Consider the following 15,559-nt stretch of genomic DNA (forward strand, 5'->3'; position numbering starts at 1 on the left):
AGTGCTGAATTTGGGAAATTTTGGGATTTTATTTATTTCGGTTTTTTTTTCTTTAACGACGTCACCGATGGCGCCCCCCGCCCCATTTTCAACCCCAACTCTCAGCCAAGGTCAGGCCTGGAGCGTTTATTCCCCCCTGGCCTTGGTGGGGGGGGTGTCACAGATTTTGGGGTTTTTTTGGGGGGGATTTTTGGGGTAATTTTGGGGCGTTTTGGGGTCACCGGTCCATGGTGGCTTCTTCAGGGGGGGTCTCGAAGCAGAGCTGCAGGAGGCGCTCGCAGAATTCCAGCTCCTCCTGTGGGGGAAGCTCAGTCAGCCCCAAAATCCTGGCAATTCACCCCAAAATCTCAGCAGTTCATACCCCAAATTCTCCAGGTTTAAAACCCAAAATCTCGAGATTTATACCCCAAAATCCTGGCAATTCACCCCAAAATCTCAGCAGTTCATATCCCAAATTCTCCAGGTTTAAAACCCAAAATCTCGAGATTTGTACCCCAAAATCCGCGGGATTCTCCCCAAAATCCCTGAGATTCCCCTCCTTAAAATCCCATGGATTAAATCCCCAAAATTTCAGGGATTTTCCCCCAAAATTTCAGGGATTTCCCAGCCCCAAAATCCTTGAGAATTGCCCCAAAAGTTTTGGGTTTACCCCCCCTAAATCCCACTAATTTGCTCCACCCAAAATCTGTGAGATTTGCCCCAAAATCTCAGGAATTTCCCTCCCCCAAAACCCCAAGAATTTGCCCCAAAATCCCACAGACTTCACCCCAAAATCCCACAAATTCCACCCAAAATTTCACCCAAAATTTCAGAATATCTCCCCCTTAGAACCAGTCAGATTTTCCCCAAAATCCCACAGATTCCACCCCAAATTTCACCCTAAAATCCCGGGATTTCACCCCAAAATTCCAGAATTTCTCTCCTTTATAACCACTCAGATTTTTTCCCAAAACCCCAGGATTTCCCCCCAAAAAATCCCAGAAATTTCCTCCAAAATCCCACAGATTCCACCCAAAATTTCACCCCAAAATTCAGGAATTTCTCCCCTTTAGAACCAGTCAGATTTTTTTCCCAAAATCCCAGGATTTCTCCCCAGAATTCAGGAATTTCTCCCCTGTAAATCCACTCAGATTTTTTCCCAAAACCCCAGAGATTTCCCTCAAAATCCCACAGATTTCACCCCCAAAATCCCCCAGATTCCACCCAAAATTTCGCCCAAAATTCCAGAATTTCTCTCCTTTAAACCCACTCAGATTTTTTCCCAAAATCCCAGATTTTCCCCCCAATCTCACCTGGAACTCGTTGTGACCCTGTAGATTTCCCCCAAAAAATCCCAGAAATTTCACCAAAAATCCCACAGACTCCACCCAAAATTCCAGAGTATCTCTCCTTTATAACCACTCAGATTTTCTCCAAAATCCCACAGATTCCACCCAAAATTTCACCCTAAAATCCCCGGATTTCACCCCAAAATTCAGGAACTTCTCCCCTTTAAATCCAGTCAGATTTTTTCCCAAAATCCCGGATTTTCCCCCCAAAACCCCCACAGACTCCACCCAAAATTTCACCCCAAATTCCAGAATTTCCCCCCTGTAAACCCACTCAGATTTTTGCCCAAAATCCCAGATTTTCCCCCCAATCTCACCTGGAACTCATTGTGGCCCCGTAGATTTCCCCCAAAATCCCACAGATTTCCCCCAAAATTTCACCCAAAATTCCAGAATTTCCCCCCTGTAAACCCACTCAGATTTTTGCCCAAAATCCCAGGATTTCCCCCCCAAATCCCACAGACTCCACCCAAAATTTCACCCAAAATTCCAGAACATCTCCCCTTTAAAACCAGTCACATTTTTTCCCCAAATCCCAGATTTTCCCCCAGTCTCACCTGGAACTCGTCCCGTCCCCGCAGGCGCCGCCGCCGCTCCCTGAGCAGCTCCTCCAGCCCCAGCGCCGGCGCCCGCAGCTCCCGCACGGCCCCGGGGCAGCCCGAGGCCAAACTGGGCAAAAAAACAGAATTTGGGGAAAAAATGGGGCAAAAAAATCAGAATTTGGGGGAAAAAATGAGATTTTGGGGGAAAAAAAATGGAGATTTTGGGGGAAAAAAAATGGAGATTTTGGGGGAAAAAAATGGAGATTTTGGGGGAAAAAATGGAGATTTTGGGTAATGGGGAAAAATGGAGATTTTGGGAAAAATGGAGATTTTGGGGAATGGGGGGAAAAAATGGAGATTTTGGGGAAAGGGGGAATAAATGGAGATTTTGGGGAAAGGGGGAATAAATGGAGATTTTGGGTAATGGGGCAAAAAAACAGATTTTGGGGAAAGGGGGGAACAGAGAAATCGGGAAAAAAATTGGGTGAAAATCAGGCAAAAAATTATCCAAAAAATACAAAAAAAAAACCCCCAAAAAATACCAAAAAATTACCCAAAAATACCCCAAAAGTACCCAAAACTACAAAAAAAACAAAAACCCCAAAAAAAAAAAACCCCAAAAATACCCAAAAAATAATACCCCAAAAATACCCAGAAAATTACTCCCCCCAAAATGCCCAAAATTTACCCAAAAACTACCCCAAATTGCCCAAAAAATAAAAAAAAAATTACCCCCCAAAAATACCCAAAATTTTCCCAAAAAAATACCCCAAATTACAAAAAAAAAAATTAAAAAATACCCCAAAATTACCCAAAAATTATCCCAAAAATACCCAAAATTACCCCCAAAAAATCCCCCAAAATCCCCCAAAAATTACCCAAAAATTACCCAAAAAAATTACCCAAAAAAATACCCAAAATTACAAAAAAAAACCCAAACCAAAAATACCCAAAAAATACCCAAAATTACAAAAAAAAAAAAAATTACCCCAAAATTACCCAAAAATACCCCAAAAAATACCGAAAAAATACCCAAAAAATTACCCCCCAAAAATACCCCAAAAATACCCAAAATTGACCCAAAAATTACCCCAAAAATACCCAAAAATTACCCAAAAATCGGGAAATTTGGATTTTTCAGGATTTTGGTTTATTTTGGTTTTTTGGGTCTCACCCACCTGCAGAGGGTCCCTTTCCCCTTTTTTTGGGCGTTTTCCCCCAAATTTTGATGGATTTTTGTGGGGATTTTTGCTTTTTTCCTGGGGTTTTTTTGGGGAAAATTTTTGGGAATTTGGGATTTTGGGTTTTATTGGATTTTTTTGGGGTTTTTTGGGGTCTCACCCACCTGCAGAGAGTCCCCAACGCCATTTTTTGGGCGTTTTCCCCCAAATTTTGACGGATTTTCCTCGGGATTTTTGCTTTTTTCCCGGGGTTTTTTTGGGAATATTTTTTTTTAAATTTTCAGAATTTTAGGATTTTGGGTTTTTTTTGGATTTTTTGTGGTTTTTTGGGTCTCACCCACCTGCAGAGGGTCCCTTTCCCCTTTTTTTTTGGGCGTTTTCCCCCAAATCTCAATGGATTTTTGTTGGGATTTTTGCTTTTTTCCTGGGGTTTTTTTGGGGAAAATTTTTGGGAATTTGGGATTTTGGGTTTTATTGGATTTTTTGGGTTTTTTTGGGGTCTCACCCACCTGCAGAGGGTCCCTTTCCCCTTTTTTTGGCATTTTCCCCCAAAATTTGACGGATTTTCCTCGGGATTTTTGCTTTTTTCCCGGGGTTTTTCTGGAAATAATTTTTTTTTAATTTCCAGAATTTTAGGATTTTGGATTTTTTTGGGTTTTTTAGTGTCTCACCCACCTGCAGAGGGTGCCCAACTCCCCCCTTTCCCCTTTTTTTGGGCGTTTTCCCCCAAATTCCGATGGATTTTCCTCAGGATTTTTGCTTTTTTCCCGGGGTTTTTTTGGGAATAATTTTTTTTTAATTTTCAGAATTTTAGGATTTTGGGATTTTTTGGGTTTTTTTGTGTTTTTTGGGGTCTCACCCACCTGCAGAGGATCCTCTTCCCCTTTTTTTGGGCGTTTTCCCCCAAATTTCAATGGATTTTTGTTGGGATTTTTGCTTTTTTCCCGGGGTTTTTTTGGGAATAATTTTTTTTAATTTTCAGAATTTTAGGATTTTGGTTTTTTTGGTTTTTTTGGGGTCTCACCCACCTGCAGAGGGTCCCTTTCCCCTTTTTTTGGGGCGTTTTCCCCCAAATTCTGATGGATTTTTGTTGGGATTTTTGCTTTTTTCCCGGGGTTTTTTTGGGAATAATTTTTTTTAATTTTCAGAATTTTAGGATTTTGGTTTTTTTGGTTTTTTTGGGGTCTCACCCACCTGCAGAGGGTCCCTTTCCCCATTTTTTGGGCATTTTCCCCCAAATTTTGACGGATTTTCCTCGGGATTTTTGCTTTTTTCCCAGGGTTTTTTTGGGAATAATTTTTTTTTAATTTTCAGAATTTTAGGATTTTGGGTTTTTTTGGAATTTTGGGGTTTTTTAGTGTCTCACCCACCTGCAGAGGGTGCCCAGCCCATCCCTTTCCCCTTTTTTTGGGCGTTTTCCCCCAAATTTCAATGGATTTTTGTTGGGATTTTTGCTTTTTTCCCGAGTTTTTTTTGGGGAGAATTTTCAGGATTTTAGGATTTTGGGTTTTTTGAGTTTTTTCATTTTTTTTTTATTTTTTTGGGGTCTCACCCACCTGCAGAGGGTCCCCTTCCCATTTCTTTTGGCATTTTCCCCCAAATTTTGACGGATTTTCCTCGGGATTTTTGCGTTTTTCACGGGGTTTTTTTGGGGAGGACTTTCAGGATTTTAGGATTTTGGGTTTTTTTGGTTTATTTTGGTTTTTTTGGGGTCTCACCCACCTGCAGAGCGTGCCCAGGCCGTGCTCGTGGGCCCCGTCGTGCTCCGAGCGCAGCAGCGCCACCACCCGGGGAACCAAACCCAAACCCAGCAGCGGCTCTGGGGACGGAAATCGGGGAGAAATTGGGAAATTTGGGGAGAAATTTGGGGGGAAATTTGGGAAATTTTGGGATTTTGGGGAAAAATTTGGGGGCCAAATTTGGGAAATTTGGGGTGAAATTTGGGAAATTTTGGGGTTTTGGGGAAAATTTGGGGAGTTTGGGGTCAGATTTGAGGGGGGATTTGGGAAGATTTGGGAAGATTTGAGAAGATTTGGGGAGAAATTTGGGAATTTGGGGAAAAATTTGGGGAGATTTTGGGAGAATTGAGGAGATTTGGGGAAATTTGGGGAGTTTGGGGTCAGATTTGAGGGGAGATTTGTGGAGATTTGGGGGAATTTGGGGATTTTGGGGAGAAATTTGGGAAATTTGGGGTCAGATTTGGGGGAAATTTGGGAAATTTTGGGGTTTTGGGGAAAAATTTGGGGAGTTTGGGGTCAGATTTGAGGGGGGATTTGGGTATTTTGGGGGGAAATTTGGGAAAATTTGGGGTTTTGGGGAAAAATTTGGGGAGTTTGGGGTCAGATTTGGGGGACATTTGAAAAATTTTGGGGATTCTTAGGGAAATTTGGGGTCAGATTTGAGGGGAAATTTGGGGAGTTTGGGGGGAAAATTGGGAAATTTTGGGATTTTGGGGGGAAATTTGGGGAGTTTGGGGTCAGATTTGAGGGGGGATTTGGGGATTTTGGGGGGAAATTTGGGGTGAATTTTGGGATTTTTTGCTCCATTTTTGGGGTGATTTTTGCAGTGATTTTGGGGTGATTTTTGGGTTAAAATTTGGATTTTTTGGGTTTTTCTCACTCACCTTTCAGCCTGGGGTGTTCTTTCAGCAGACAGTGCAGCAGGAGGATTTGGGGTGAATTTTGGGGTGAATTTTGGGGTAATTTTGAGGCGATTTTTGCGGTAATTTTTGGGTGATTTTAGGGTGATTTTTGGGTTAAAATTTGGATTTTTTTGGATATTTTTCACTCACCTTTCAGCCTGGGATGCTCTTTCAGCAGGCAGTGCAGCAGGAGGGTTTGGGGTGAATTTTGGGGTGAATTTTGGGGTGAATTTTGGGATTTTGGCTCCATTTTTGGGACGATTTTCGCGGTAATTTTTGGGTGATTTTGGGATGATTTCTGGGTTAAAATTTGGATTTTTTTGGTTTTTTTGACTCACCTTTCAGCCTGGGGTGCTCTTTCAGCAGGCAGTGCAGCAGGAACGCCGCCCTGGCCCGCAGGGGGGGGTGGGGGCTCTGCAGGGACCCCCCCAGCACCTCCAGCCCCCCCAGAGCCTCGAGCTGCTGCAGCCCCTCGGGCTGGGCCCGCACCAGGCCTGGGGAAACCGGGGACAGAACGGCCAGAAATGGGAAAAACATCCTCAGAGCAACAAAATTCCCCAAAAAACAACAAAATCCAACAAAAATCCAACAAAAATCCAACAAAAAACACCCAAAATCCACCCAAAATCCAACAAAAATCCAACAAAAATCCACATAAATTCACCCAAAATCCACAAAAAATCCAACAAAAACCACCCAAAATCCACCCCAAAATCCCCCAAAATCCACCAAAAATCCACCAAAAATCCACACAAAATCCAACAAAAACCACCCAAAATCCACACAAAATCCACCCCAAAACCACCCAAAATCCACCCAAAATCCAACAAAAACACCCAAAATCCACCCAAAATCCACTAAAATCCACCCAAATTCCACCCAAAATCCACCCCAAAACCACCCAGACCTCCCCAAAATTTACCCAAGACCCCCCAAACTACCCCAAAAAAAATTATCCCCCAAAGTTCCCAAAAAATCTAAATAAATATAAAAAAATCCCCAAAAAATCGTAGAAAATCCCCCCAAAATTCGCTGAAAATCCCTAATACATCCCAAAAAAATCCCTAAAAAATCACCCCAAAAATATCCAAATAAATAAATAAAACAAATTCTGAAAAAAATCCTAGAAAATCCCCCAAAAGTTCCCTAAAAATCCCAAAAAATCTCCCTTAAAATCCCTAATAAATTCCCCAAGAATCCCTAAAAAAATCCCTAAAAATCCCCCAAAAAATCCCTAAAAAAATCCCCAAAAAATCCCTTAAAATCCCTAAAAACCCCCCAAAAAATCCCTAATAAATTCCCTAAAAATTCCCTAAAAATATCTAAAAAACCAAAAAAAATCCCTAATAAATTCCAAAAAAATTCCCTAAAAATCTCTAAAAAACCAAAAAAAATCCCTAATAAATTCCCCAAAAAATCCCCCAAAAATCCCTTAGAAAACCAGAAAAAATCCAACAAAAATTCCTAAAAATTCCCTTAAAAATCTCTAGAAAAACCCAAAAATCCCTAAAAATTCCCTTAAACATCCCTAAAAAACCAAAAAAAAACCCCAAAAAATAAAAAAAAAAATCCCTAAAAATTCCCTTAAAAATCCCTAAAAAACCAAAAAAAAAATCCCCAAAAAATCCCTAAAAATTCCCTTAAAAATCCCTAAAAAAACCAAAAAAAATCCCAAGAAAACCCCAAAAAAATCCCCAAAAATCCCCAAAAAAATCCAAAAAAATCCCAAAAAAACCCCCAAAAAAATCCCAAAAAATCCCAAAAAATCCCAAAAAAATCCCAAAAAAATCCCTAAAATCCCCCCACCCCCCAACTCACATGAGATGGCGAAGAGGGCGGCCGGAGGCACCCTGGGGTCGGGGTCTCCCCTCAGAGCCCCCAGCAGGGCGGGCAGAGCCCCCAGGGCCAGGGCCCGGCTCTGGGCCCCCGGAAGGTTCTGGGCACAGGCCCCGAGCACCCGAGCGGCCCCCGAGCGCAGGGGGGGCCAGGGGTGCCCCAGCAGCCCCAGCACGGCCTGCAGGCCCCCCAGGGAGCAGAAATCTGGGGAGAAATTGGGAATTAATTCAGGGGGAGAGGGGAACCAAATCCAGCCCCAAAATCCAGCCCCAGCACGGCCTGCAGGCCCCCCAGGGAGCAGAAATCTGGGGAGAAAAATCGGGAATTTGGGGGAAAATTGGGGTCAGGGGAGAGGGGAACAAATACAGCCCCAAATCTGACTGGAAATGTCCCAATATCCAGCCCCAGCACGGCCTGCAGGCCCCCCAGGGAGCAGAAATCTGGGGAGAAATCGGGAATTAATTCAGGGGGATGAGGGGGAAATGGGGTCAGGGGAGAGGGACCCAAATCCAGCCCCAGCACGGCCTGCAGGCCTCCCAGAGAACAGAAATCTGGGGAGAAAAATTGGGAATTTGGGGTCAGGGGGAGAGGGGAACTGAATACAGCCCCAAAATCTGACTGGAAATGTCCCCAAAATCCAGCAGGGAATGTCCCAAAATCCAGCCCCAGCATGGCCTGCAGGCCCCCCAGGGAGCAGAAATCTGGGGAGAAATTGGGAATTTGGGGTCAGGGGAGAGGGGAACAAATCCAGCCCCAAAATCCAGCAGGGAATGTCCCAAAATCCAGCCCCAAATCAGCCCCAGCACGGCCTGCAGGCCCCCCAGGGAGCAGAAATCTGGGGAGAAATTGGGGGAGATTGGTTAAATTGGGGTCAGGGGTGAGGGGAACAAATCCAGCCCCAAAATCTGACTGGAAATGACCCAAAATCCAGCAGGGAATGGCACCAAACCCAGCCCCAAACCCCCCCAGCAGCCCCAGCACGGCCTGCAGGCCCCCCAGGGAGCAGAAATCTGGGGAGAAATCGGGGGAAATTGGTTAAATCGGGGTCAGGGGGAGAGGGGAACAAATCCAGCCCCAAATCTGCCAGGAAATGGCACCAAACCTGTCAGGAGTGACCACCCCAACTCCTCAGTGACCCCTGAGTGACCACCCCAAATCCCTCAGTGACCACCCCAGACCTTCAGTGACCCCTCAGTGACCACCCCAACCCCTCAGTGACCACCCCAGACCCTTCACTAACCCCTGAGTGACCCCTCAGTGACCCCTCCAAACCCCTCAGTGACCCCTCCAAACCCCTCAGTGACCCGAGTGACCACCCCAAGCCCTGAGTGACCCCCGGCCGTACCCGTGGCGTTGTCCAGGCTCTCGCACAGCTCGGCCAGCTCCTCCAGGGCCTGCTCGTGAGCCGCGGTGTCCCCCGGGCCCCTCTCGGCCGCCTCCTCGCCCGGGCAGGGCTCGGCCAGCACGGCCAGGCACCGCTGGAGCTCGCCCCGATCGCCGCCGGCGCTGCCCAGAGCCTCGGACACGGCGGCGCGGAGCCACTGCTGCCTCTGCGACCGCAAAACCCCCAGAATCACCCCAAAATCAACCCTCGGGACCCGCCCGGGGCCGCACATGAGCGCCCTCACCTCCTCGCCCATCGGCTCGCGGGGCTCGGGCTGCGCCTCGCCGGCCACCACCGCCATCTCCAGCAGCCCCTGCAGCGTGTGCGGAGGCTCCCGCGGGCCCCCGCCGGCACCGCCGCCCGCGGCTGCCGCCATGGCTGGGTCAGAGCACCGGAGAGCGCTCCCGCGACCCCTCAGGGGCGATCGGGACCCCGCGGGAGCGCCTAACGCCGCCCGGCGCGCCTGGGCGCCGCCATCTTGGAGTGGGCGGGGCCAAATGGCGGAAAAGGCGGGGACCGGAGCGGAAGTAGGCGTGGTCTCACCCTCATTGTTTATGGCGGGCCACACGCTGAGCTCATTGTGAGCCGGCGGAGATGAGTGACAGCGCATTTAGCCAATAGGAGTAAAGCGTGTGAAGGACAGGACCAATAGAAGGCGAGGACGGTGTCGGTTTTAGCCAATAGGAACAAAGGGGCGGGATTTGAACGACTCCAGCCAATGAAAAGCTAGATCGGTGTGACCGGCCTCCTGTTGGACCAATAGCAGGCCCTCAACGCCGCGGACCAATGGGGTGGCACAACCTCCTCCACCAATCAGATCGCCGAGCGCCTGGCGGGGGAGGCGGGACCGCCCGCGGGCAGCCAATAGGAGCGGCGGCGCGGGGGCGGGCGGCCAATGGGGATGGCGGAGCGGGCGGCGGGAGCGGGCGGGCGGCGGCGCCGGGCCGGGCCCGGTACCGGCGGGGGCCCGGGCCGGGCCCGCGCCCGCAGCGCTGCGGTACGGCCGGGACGGGGCTCTTGGGGCTGTCGATCCCGCCCCGTGGCGCTCCCGCTGACGCTCCCGGTGTTGCAGGCGCGGCGGCGGCACAGGCGGCTGAGGCAGCCCATGCGGTCCCGGACGCCGGTGGCGGCGGTGACGGCGCGGGAGCTCTGCGAGAACGATGACCTGGCTACGAGCCTCGTGCTGGACTCGGTGCTCGGCTTCCGCACGCACAAGATGGGGGTCAGGTGAGGACGGGGAGCACCGGGACCCCGGGGAGGGGGAACCGGGAGGCACCGGGACCTGAGGGCGGGAGGAGCGGGGCCCTGAGGGGAGAGCGGGACCGGCCGGGTCCTGAGGGTCTCGGCTCCCCCCACAGCCCCCTGCCCGCCCTGAGGCGCCGGGCCCAGCTCCGAGCGGCCATCGAGGCCTTCCGGCAGCGCCGGGACCTGGAGGCGGCCTGGAGGACGCTGAGCGCGGCTTGGGCTCCGGCTTTCTTCCGCCAGCGGCGCCCGGTGCAGCGAGCGGCGCTCAAGATCCACGTACGGCGGCTGGGGAGGGTTTGGGGTCCCCATGAGGTGTTTGGGGGGTCCATGGGGGCACAGGGAAGGTTCCTGAGGGGTCTGTGGGGTGGAGGAGACGCTGAGGGGGAGAACTGGCGTTGGGGAAGGGTCTGGGGGGGGTCGCGACCCCCTCCCCCCCCATTTTGTCCCCTCCAGGTGTTCAGGTACCTGCGGACGCTCCTGCCCGAGAGCGGCTTCAGCATCCAGCGCTGCACCCGCTACAGCCACGACACCAACGGCGCCAGGGTGGTGTCCACCCGCACCTGGTGAGGCCCCGAACATTCCCTCAGCTCCCCACGGCGTGAGCCCTCTGTGGCTGCTTCACCCGTGGGGCTGGGGTGTCCCCAGACCCTCAAAACCTGTCCCCAACCCCTCACAATCTGTCCCCAGCCCTTCAAAACACGGCCCCAACCCCTCAAAACCCGTCCCCAACCCCTCATAACCCAGCCCCAAATTCTCAAGACCCATCCCCAACCCTTCAAAATGCGTCCCCAACCCTTCAAAATGCGTCCCCAACCCCTCATAACCCAGCCCCAAATTCTCAAGACCCATCCCCAACCCTTCAAAATGCGTCCCCAACCCTTCAAAACCCATCTCCAACCCCTCAAGACCAGTCCCCAACCCCTCAAAACCCATCCCCAAACCCTCTAAATGGCCCCAACCCCTCAAGACCCGTCCCCAACCCCTCAAAACCCGTCCCCAACCCTTCAAAACCCATCCCCAAACCCTCAAAATGGCCCTGACCCCTCAAAACCCATGCCCAAAACCTGTCCCCAACTCCTCAAAATGGCCCCAACCCCTCAAGACCCGTCTCCAAATTCTCAAAACCTGTCTCCAAACCCTCAAAATGGCCCCAACCCCTCAAAACCCATCCCCAACCCCTTTAAACCCGAGTTTTTCCCCCATTTTGGGCGCCAGGCGCAAGCACGAGACGCTGGAGCTGCTCGGGGGCTGCGCCGTGGAGCTGCGGGGCTCGGACCGGGCGCTGCTGCGGGCGGGCGACAACGACTTCAGCCTCATGTACTCCACACGGCGCCGGAGGACGCAGCTCTGGCTGGGCCCCGCCGCCTTCATCAACCACGGTGCGGCCCCAAAACCCGCCCAGAATTCCAAATGTCGCCCCAAAATCCCATCCTGGCGGCCCTGCCCCTCAGGAGGGGTCTGGGGTCTCCAGTCAGTGCTGATGGTTGGTTTTTGTCTCCTCAGATTGCCGCCCCAACTGCAGGGTGAGTTTGGGGGTGGAAGCGGGGGGAGGTTTGTGAGGGGAGTATGAAGGGAAAATGGGGGGAAATGAGGGGAATGTGAGGGGGAAAATGGGGGAATGTGAGGGGAAAATGTGAGGGGGAAAATGGGGGAAATGTGAGGGAGAAATGGGGGGAAATGTGAGGGGAAAATGGGAAAATGTGAGGGGAAAAGGGAGGGAAATGTGAGGAGGGAATGGTGAGAAATGTGAGGAGAAAATGGTGAGAAATGTGAGGGGGAAATGGTTGAAATGTGAGGGGAAATGGGGGGGAATGTGAGGGGAAAATGGGGGGAATGTGAGAGGAAAATGGGGGAAATGTGAGGAGAAAATGTGGAGAAATGTGAGGGGAAAATGGTGGGAAACCTGAGGGGAGAAAAAGGGGCAGGAAAATGTGAGGGGAGAAAATGGTGTGGTAATGTGAGGGGACAAAAAGGCGGGAAAATCTGAGGGGAAAAAATAGGGAAAGCTGAGGGAAAAAATGGGGAAACCAGAGGAGAAAAAGGGAAATGTGAGGGAAAAAAAGAGGCAGGAAAATGTCAGAGGAAAAAATGGTGAGGTAATGTGAGGGGAGAAAAAGGTGAGAAAACCTGACGGAAAAAATAGGGAAACCGGAAAAGAAAAAGGGAAACGTGAGGGGAAAAGTGAAACATGAGGGGAGAAAAAGAACAAGAAAACGTGAGGAGAAAAAGGAAAACACGAGGGGAAGAAAGGGAAACGTGAGGGGAAGAAAGAGGCAGGAAAACATGAGGGGAAAAAGGGAAACTTGAGGGGAAAAAATGGGGAAACCAGAGGGGAAAAAGGGAAACGTGAGAGGAAAAAGGAAAACATGAGGGGAAGAAAGGGAAACGTGAGGGGAAAAAGGGAAACGTGAGGAGAAAAAGGAAACATGAGGGCAGAAAAAGAGCAGGAAAGTGTGAAGGGAAAAAAGGAGCAGGAAAGTGTGAGGGGAAAAAATGGTGAGGTTATGTGAGGGGAGAAAAGGGCGGGAAACCGTGAGGGAAGAAAAAGAGCGGGAAAACGTGAGGGGAGAAAAGAGCGGGAAACCGTGAGGGGAGAAAAAGAGCGGGAAAACGTGAGGGGAGAAAAAGAGCGGGAAACCGTGAGGGGAGAAAAAGAGCGGGAAAACGTGAGGGGAGAAAAAGAGCGGGAAAACGTGAGGGGAGAAAGGGAACCGTGAGGGGAGAGGAGGCTGTCTCCATTTCGGGTCCCCATTTCGGGGCTCACGGCGCCGTTTGATGATTTTGGGGCGCAGTTCGTGTCGTCCCCGGGCGGGGCGCGGGTGCAGGCGCTGCAGGACATCCCGCCCCGGGCAGAAATCACCTGCTTCTACGGCGATGGCTTCTTCGGAGAGGGCAACCTGGGCTGCGAGTGCCGCACCTGCGAGAGGTACCCAAAAAAACTGAGAGGGAGGCCAAAAATTCCCCAGAGGGAGCCCAAAGAATTCCCCAGAGGGAGCCCAAAAAATCCCCAGAGAAAGCTCAAAAAATCCCCAGAGGGAGCCCAAAATGTCCCCAGAGAGAGCCCAGAAAAAAACTGAGAGAGAGCCCAAAAAAAACCTCAGAGGGAGCCCAAAAATACTTGAGAGGGAACCCAAAAAAACCGCTCAAACCCTCATGAAGGAGATTTTAAAAATCTCTTCAAAAGGCCCCAAAAAATCCCGTAGAGGACCCCAAAAACTTGCCTCAAAATGGGAGCAGACCCCAAAACACGGGTGGACCCCAAAACCTTTGGGAGAAATCCCAAAAATCTCATTTTTGAGGGGGAAGATTCCAGAACCCTGAGTGAACCCCAAAATGGGTGGGGGCGGAGGATGAAGATACACAGCCCAAAACTTTTTGGAGCCCCAAAATCCCAAGAAAAGAACCCCAAAAACACTTGGGAGAAGGTTAAATTGAGGGTGGGGGGGTACCCCAAAATTGGGAGGGATCTCTGAAATCTACATGGGGGGAACAAGAGGAGATTCCAAAATGGAGGTGGGGCAAAATGGAGCCCCCAAATTTTGGCAGTGGGGTGGTGGGACACCCTGATTTTGGGGGAGACACCCTAATTTTGGGGGTGTACATCCTAATTTGGGGAGGGGGACACCCTAATTTTGAGGGGCTACACCTTAATTTTAATATCTAATTCTGTGTCCCCCCTCACAGACGAGGCGAGGGCGCCTTCCGGCACCGCGGCAAGATGGCGGAGCCGCCCCCTCAGGACCCCCCCCCCAAATACGAACTGCGCCAGACGGACGTGAGGCTGCGCCGGGGGGGGGCCGGGCAGGACGGGACCCCCCCCCACAACCCGCCCCGCCGGAAGCGCCCCCCGCCCGCCAACCGGAAGCGCCGCCATCTTGGCCGCCATCTTGTCCCCCCCTCACGGCGCGGCCGCCATCTTGGGCGCGGCGGGGCCGAGCCCCGGGTGTCCCTGCACGACTGCGTGTCCTGCGGCAGCCGCTGCCGCCTGCGGGGGGGGGTCCCGGTGGTGCGGCTGGGGGGGCTGGAGACCCCCAAACCCCTCCCCAAATCCGTCCCCGCGCCGCGCCCCGACCCCAAACTGTCCCTGTACGCCCACGTCAGGCTGGGGGGGGGCGCCCCCAAACTGGAGGAGGGCGAGGACAGGGGGAGCCCCCCCCGGCTGAGGCTGGTGGTCACTCAGGGGGGGCTGGCCCTGACGCTGCCCCCCCTTTCCGAGCACTGACCCCTCCCCGTTGTGGATTTTGGGGGGGCTGGACCCCCCCCACACCCCAAATTTGGGGGGTCAGAGATGAATTTTGGGGTCTGAGCTGCGATTTTGGGGGTTGGACCCCCCCGGTTTTGGTGTCTGGAGCCGAGTTTTGGGGTTCAGACCCCTCCCCATTTAGGGGCCAGACCCAAATTTGGGGCTTGGACCTGAATTTTGGGGTTCAGAGTCCCTGTTTTGTGAGCTAGACTAAAATTTTGGGGTGTTGGAGCCCCGGTTTTGGGGCCAGACCCAAATTTTGGGGTTTGGATCCCCGTTGTTAGGACCAGATATGAGTTTTGGGGTTTGCAGCTCTGGTTTTTGGGGCCCAGACCCAAATTTTGGGGTTTGGATTCCTGGTTTTTTCGGGGCCAGACCCGAATTTTGGGGTTTAAACTTCTGCTTTTGGGGTCTGGACTCAGATTTTGGGGTTTGGACTCGAGTTTTTTGGGGTCTGGACTCAGATTTTGGGGTTTGGACTCCACTTTTTGGGGTCTGGACTCAAATTTTAAAGGTTTAGGCCTCTGCCTTTAGGACCAGACCCGAATTTGGGGGGCACAGACCCCCCTAAAAATCCAAATTTTGGGGTTTGGATCCTTGCATTTGGGACCAGCCCCAAATTTCGGGGGTGCTCAGACCCCTTAAAATCCAAATTTTGGGTGCTGAACCCCCTCCCCATTTTTTAAACCCAAATTTTTTTGGGGACCCCCGCGCCGTTTTTTGGGGGTGGGGGGGGGTCCGTGGTGCTTTTCTGGGGTGGGGGAGGGGAATTTTGGGGTTCATTTTGGGCTCGTTTTGTACCAAAATAAAAAATTTGGAACAGAAAAATGAAAAAAAAACCCAAAAAGCGCTGAGAAATTTGAGAAAAAAAAAAAAACTCAGGGTGGGGGAGGGGTGAAGGTGACCCCTCCCCCCCCCCTTTTTTTTTTTATTTTTATTTTTATTGTTTTTGGGGGGGGTCCCAAAAAACCCGCGACAGGTGCGGGGTGGGGGGAGGGGTTAATCCCGGCGATGACGTCACCGCGCCCCTCCCCCACCCTTTGTTCGCTCCCAAAAAAGGCGCTGGGGGGGCGCGGCCCCTCCCCCACCCCGCTCTGTCGCGACATTTTGGGGAACAATGGGGCGGTGACGTCATCGCCAGGGGGGAGGGGCGCGCCCC

The 15,559-nt window shown here is 51.2% G+C and overlaps 2 protein-coding genes across 2 annotated transcripts; one reads left to right on the plus strand and one right to left on the minus strand.

Moving 5' to 3' along the window:
- Nucleotides 1–111: 111 nt before the first annotated feature.
- Nucleotides 112–9,422, minus strand: HSPBP1 (HSPA (Hsp70) binding protein 1). The gene is made up of 7 exons (XM_033083994.2): nt 9,157–9,422; nt 8,874–9,078; nt 7,511–7,732; nt 6,031–6,186; nt 4,774–4,870; nt 1,886–1,997; nt 112–295 (listed from the first exon to the last, which is right to left on the minus strand). The coding sequence occupies exons 1-7, from the start codon at nt 9,286–9,288 to the stop codon at nt 218–220; spliced, it is 1,002 nt and encodes a 333-aa protein (XP_032939885.1). The 5' UTR covers nt 9,289–9,422; the 3' UTR covers nt 112–217.
- Nucleotides 9,423–10,001: 579 nt separating this feature from the next.
- Nucleotides 10,002–15,109, plus strand: KMT5C (lysine methyltransferase 5C). Its single transcript, XM_033083991.1, has 7 exons — nt 10,002–10,139; nt 10,271–10,433; nt 10,611–10,720; nt 11,373–11,536; nt 11,661–11,680; nt 12,950–13,083; nt 13,842–15,109. The coding sequence occupies exons 1-7, from the start codon at nt 10,018–10,020 to the stop codon at nt 14,377–14,379; spliced, it is 1,251 nt and encodes a 416-aa protein (XP_032939882.1). The 5' UTR covers nt 10,002–10,017; the 3' UTR covers nt 14,380–15,109.
- The last annotated feature ends 450 nt before the right edge of the window (nt 15,110–15,559 follow it).

The sequence above is a fragment of the Catharus ustulatus genome, chromosome 35 (genome assembly GCF_009819885.2).
Source record: "Catharus ustulatus isolate bCatUst1 chromosome 35, bCatUst1.pri.v2, whole genome shotgun sequence".
In the NCBI taxonomy this organism is placed as follows: Eukaryota; Metazoa; Chordata; class Aves; order Passeriformes; family Turdidae; genus Catharus; species Catharus ustulatus.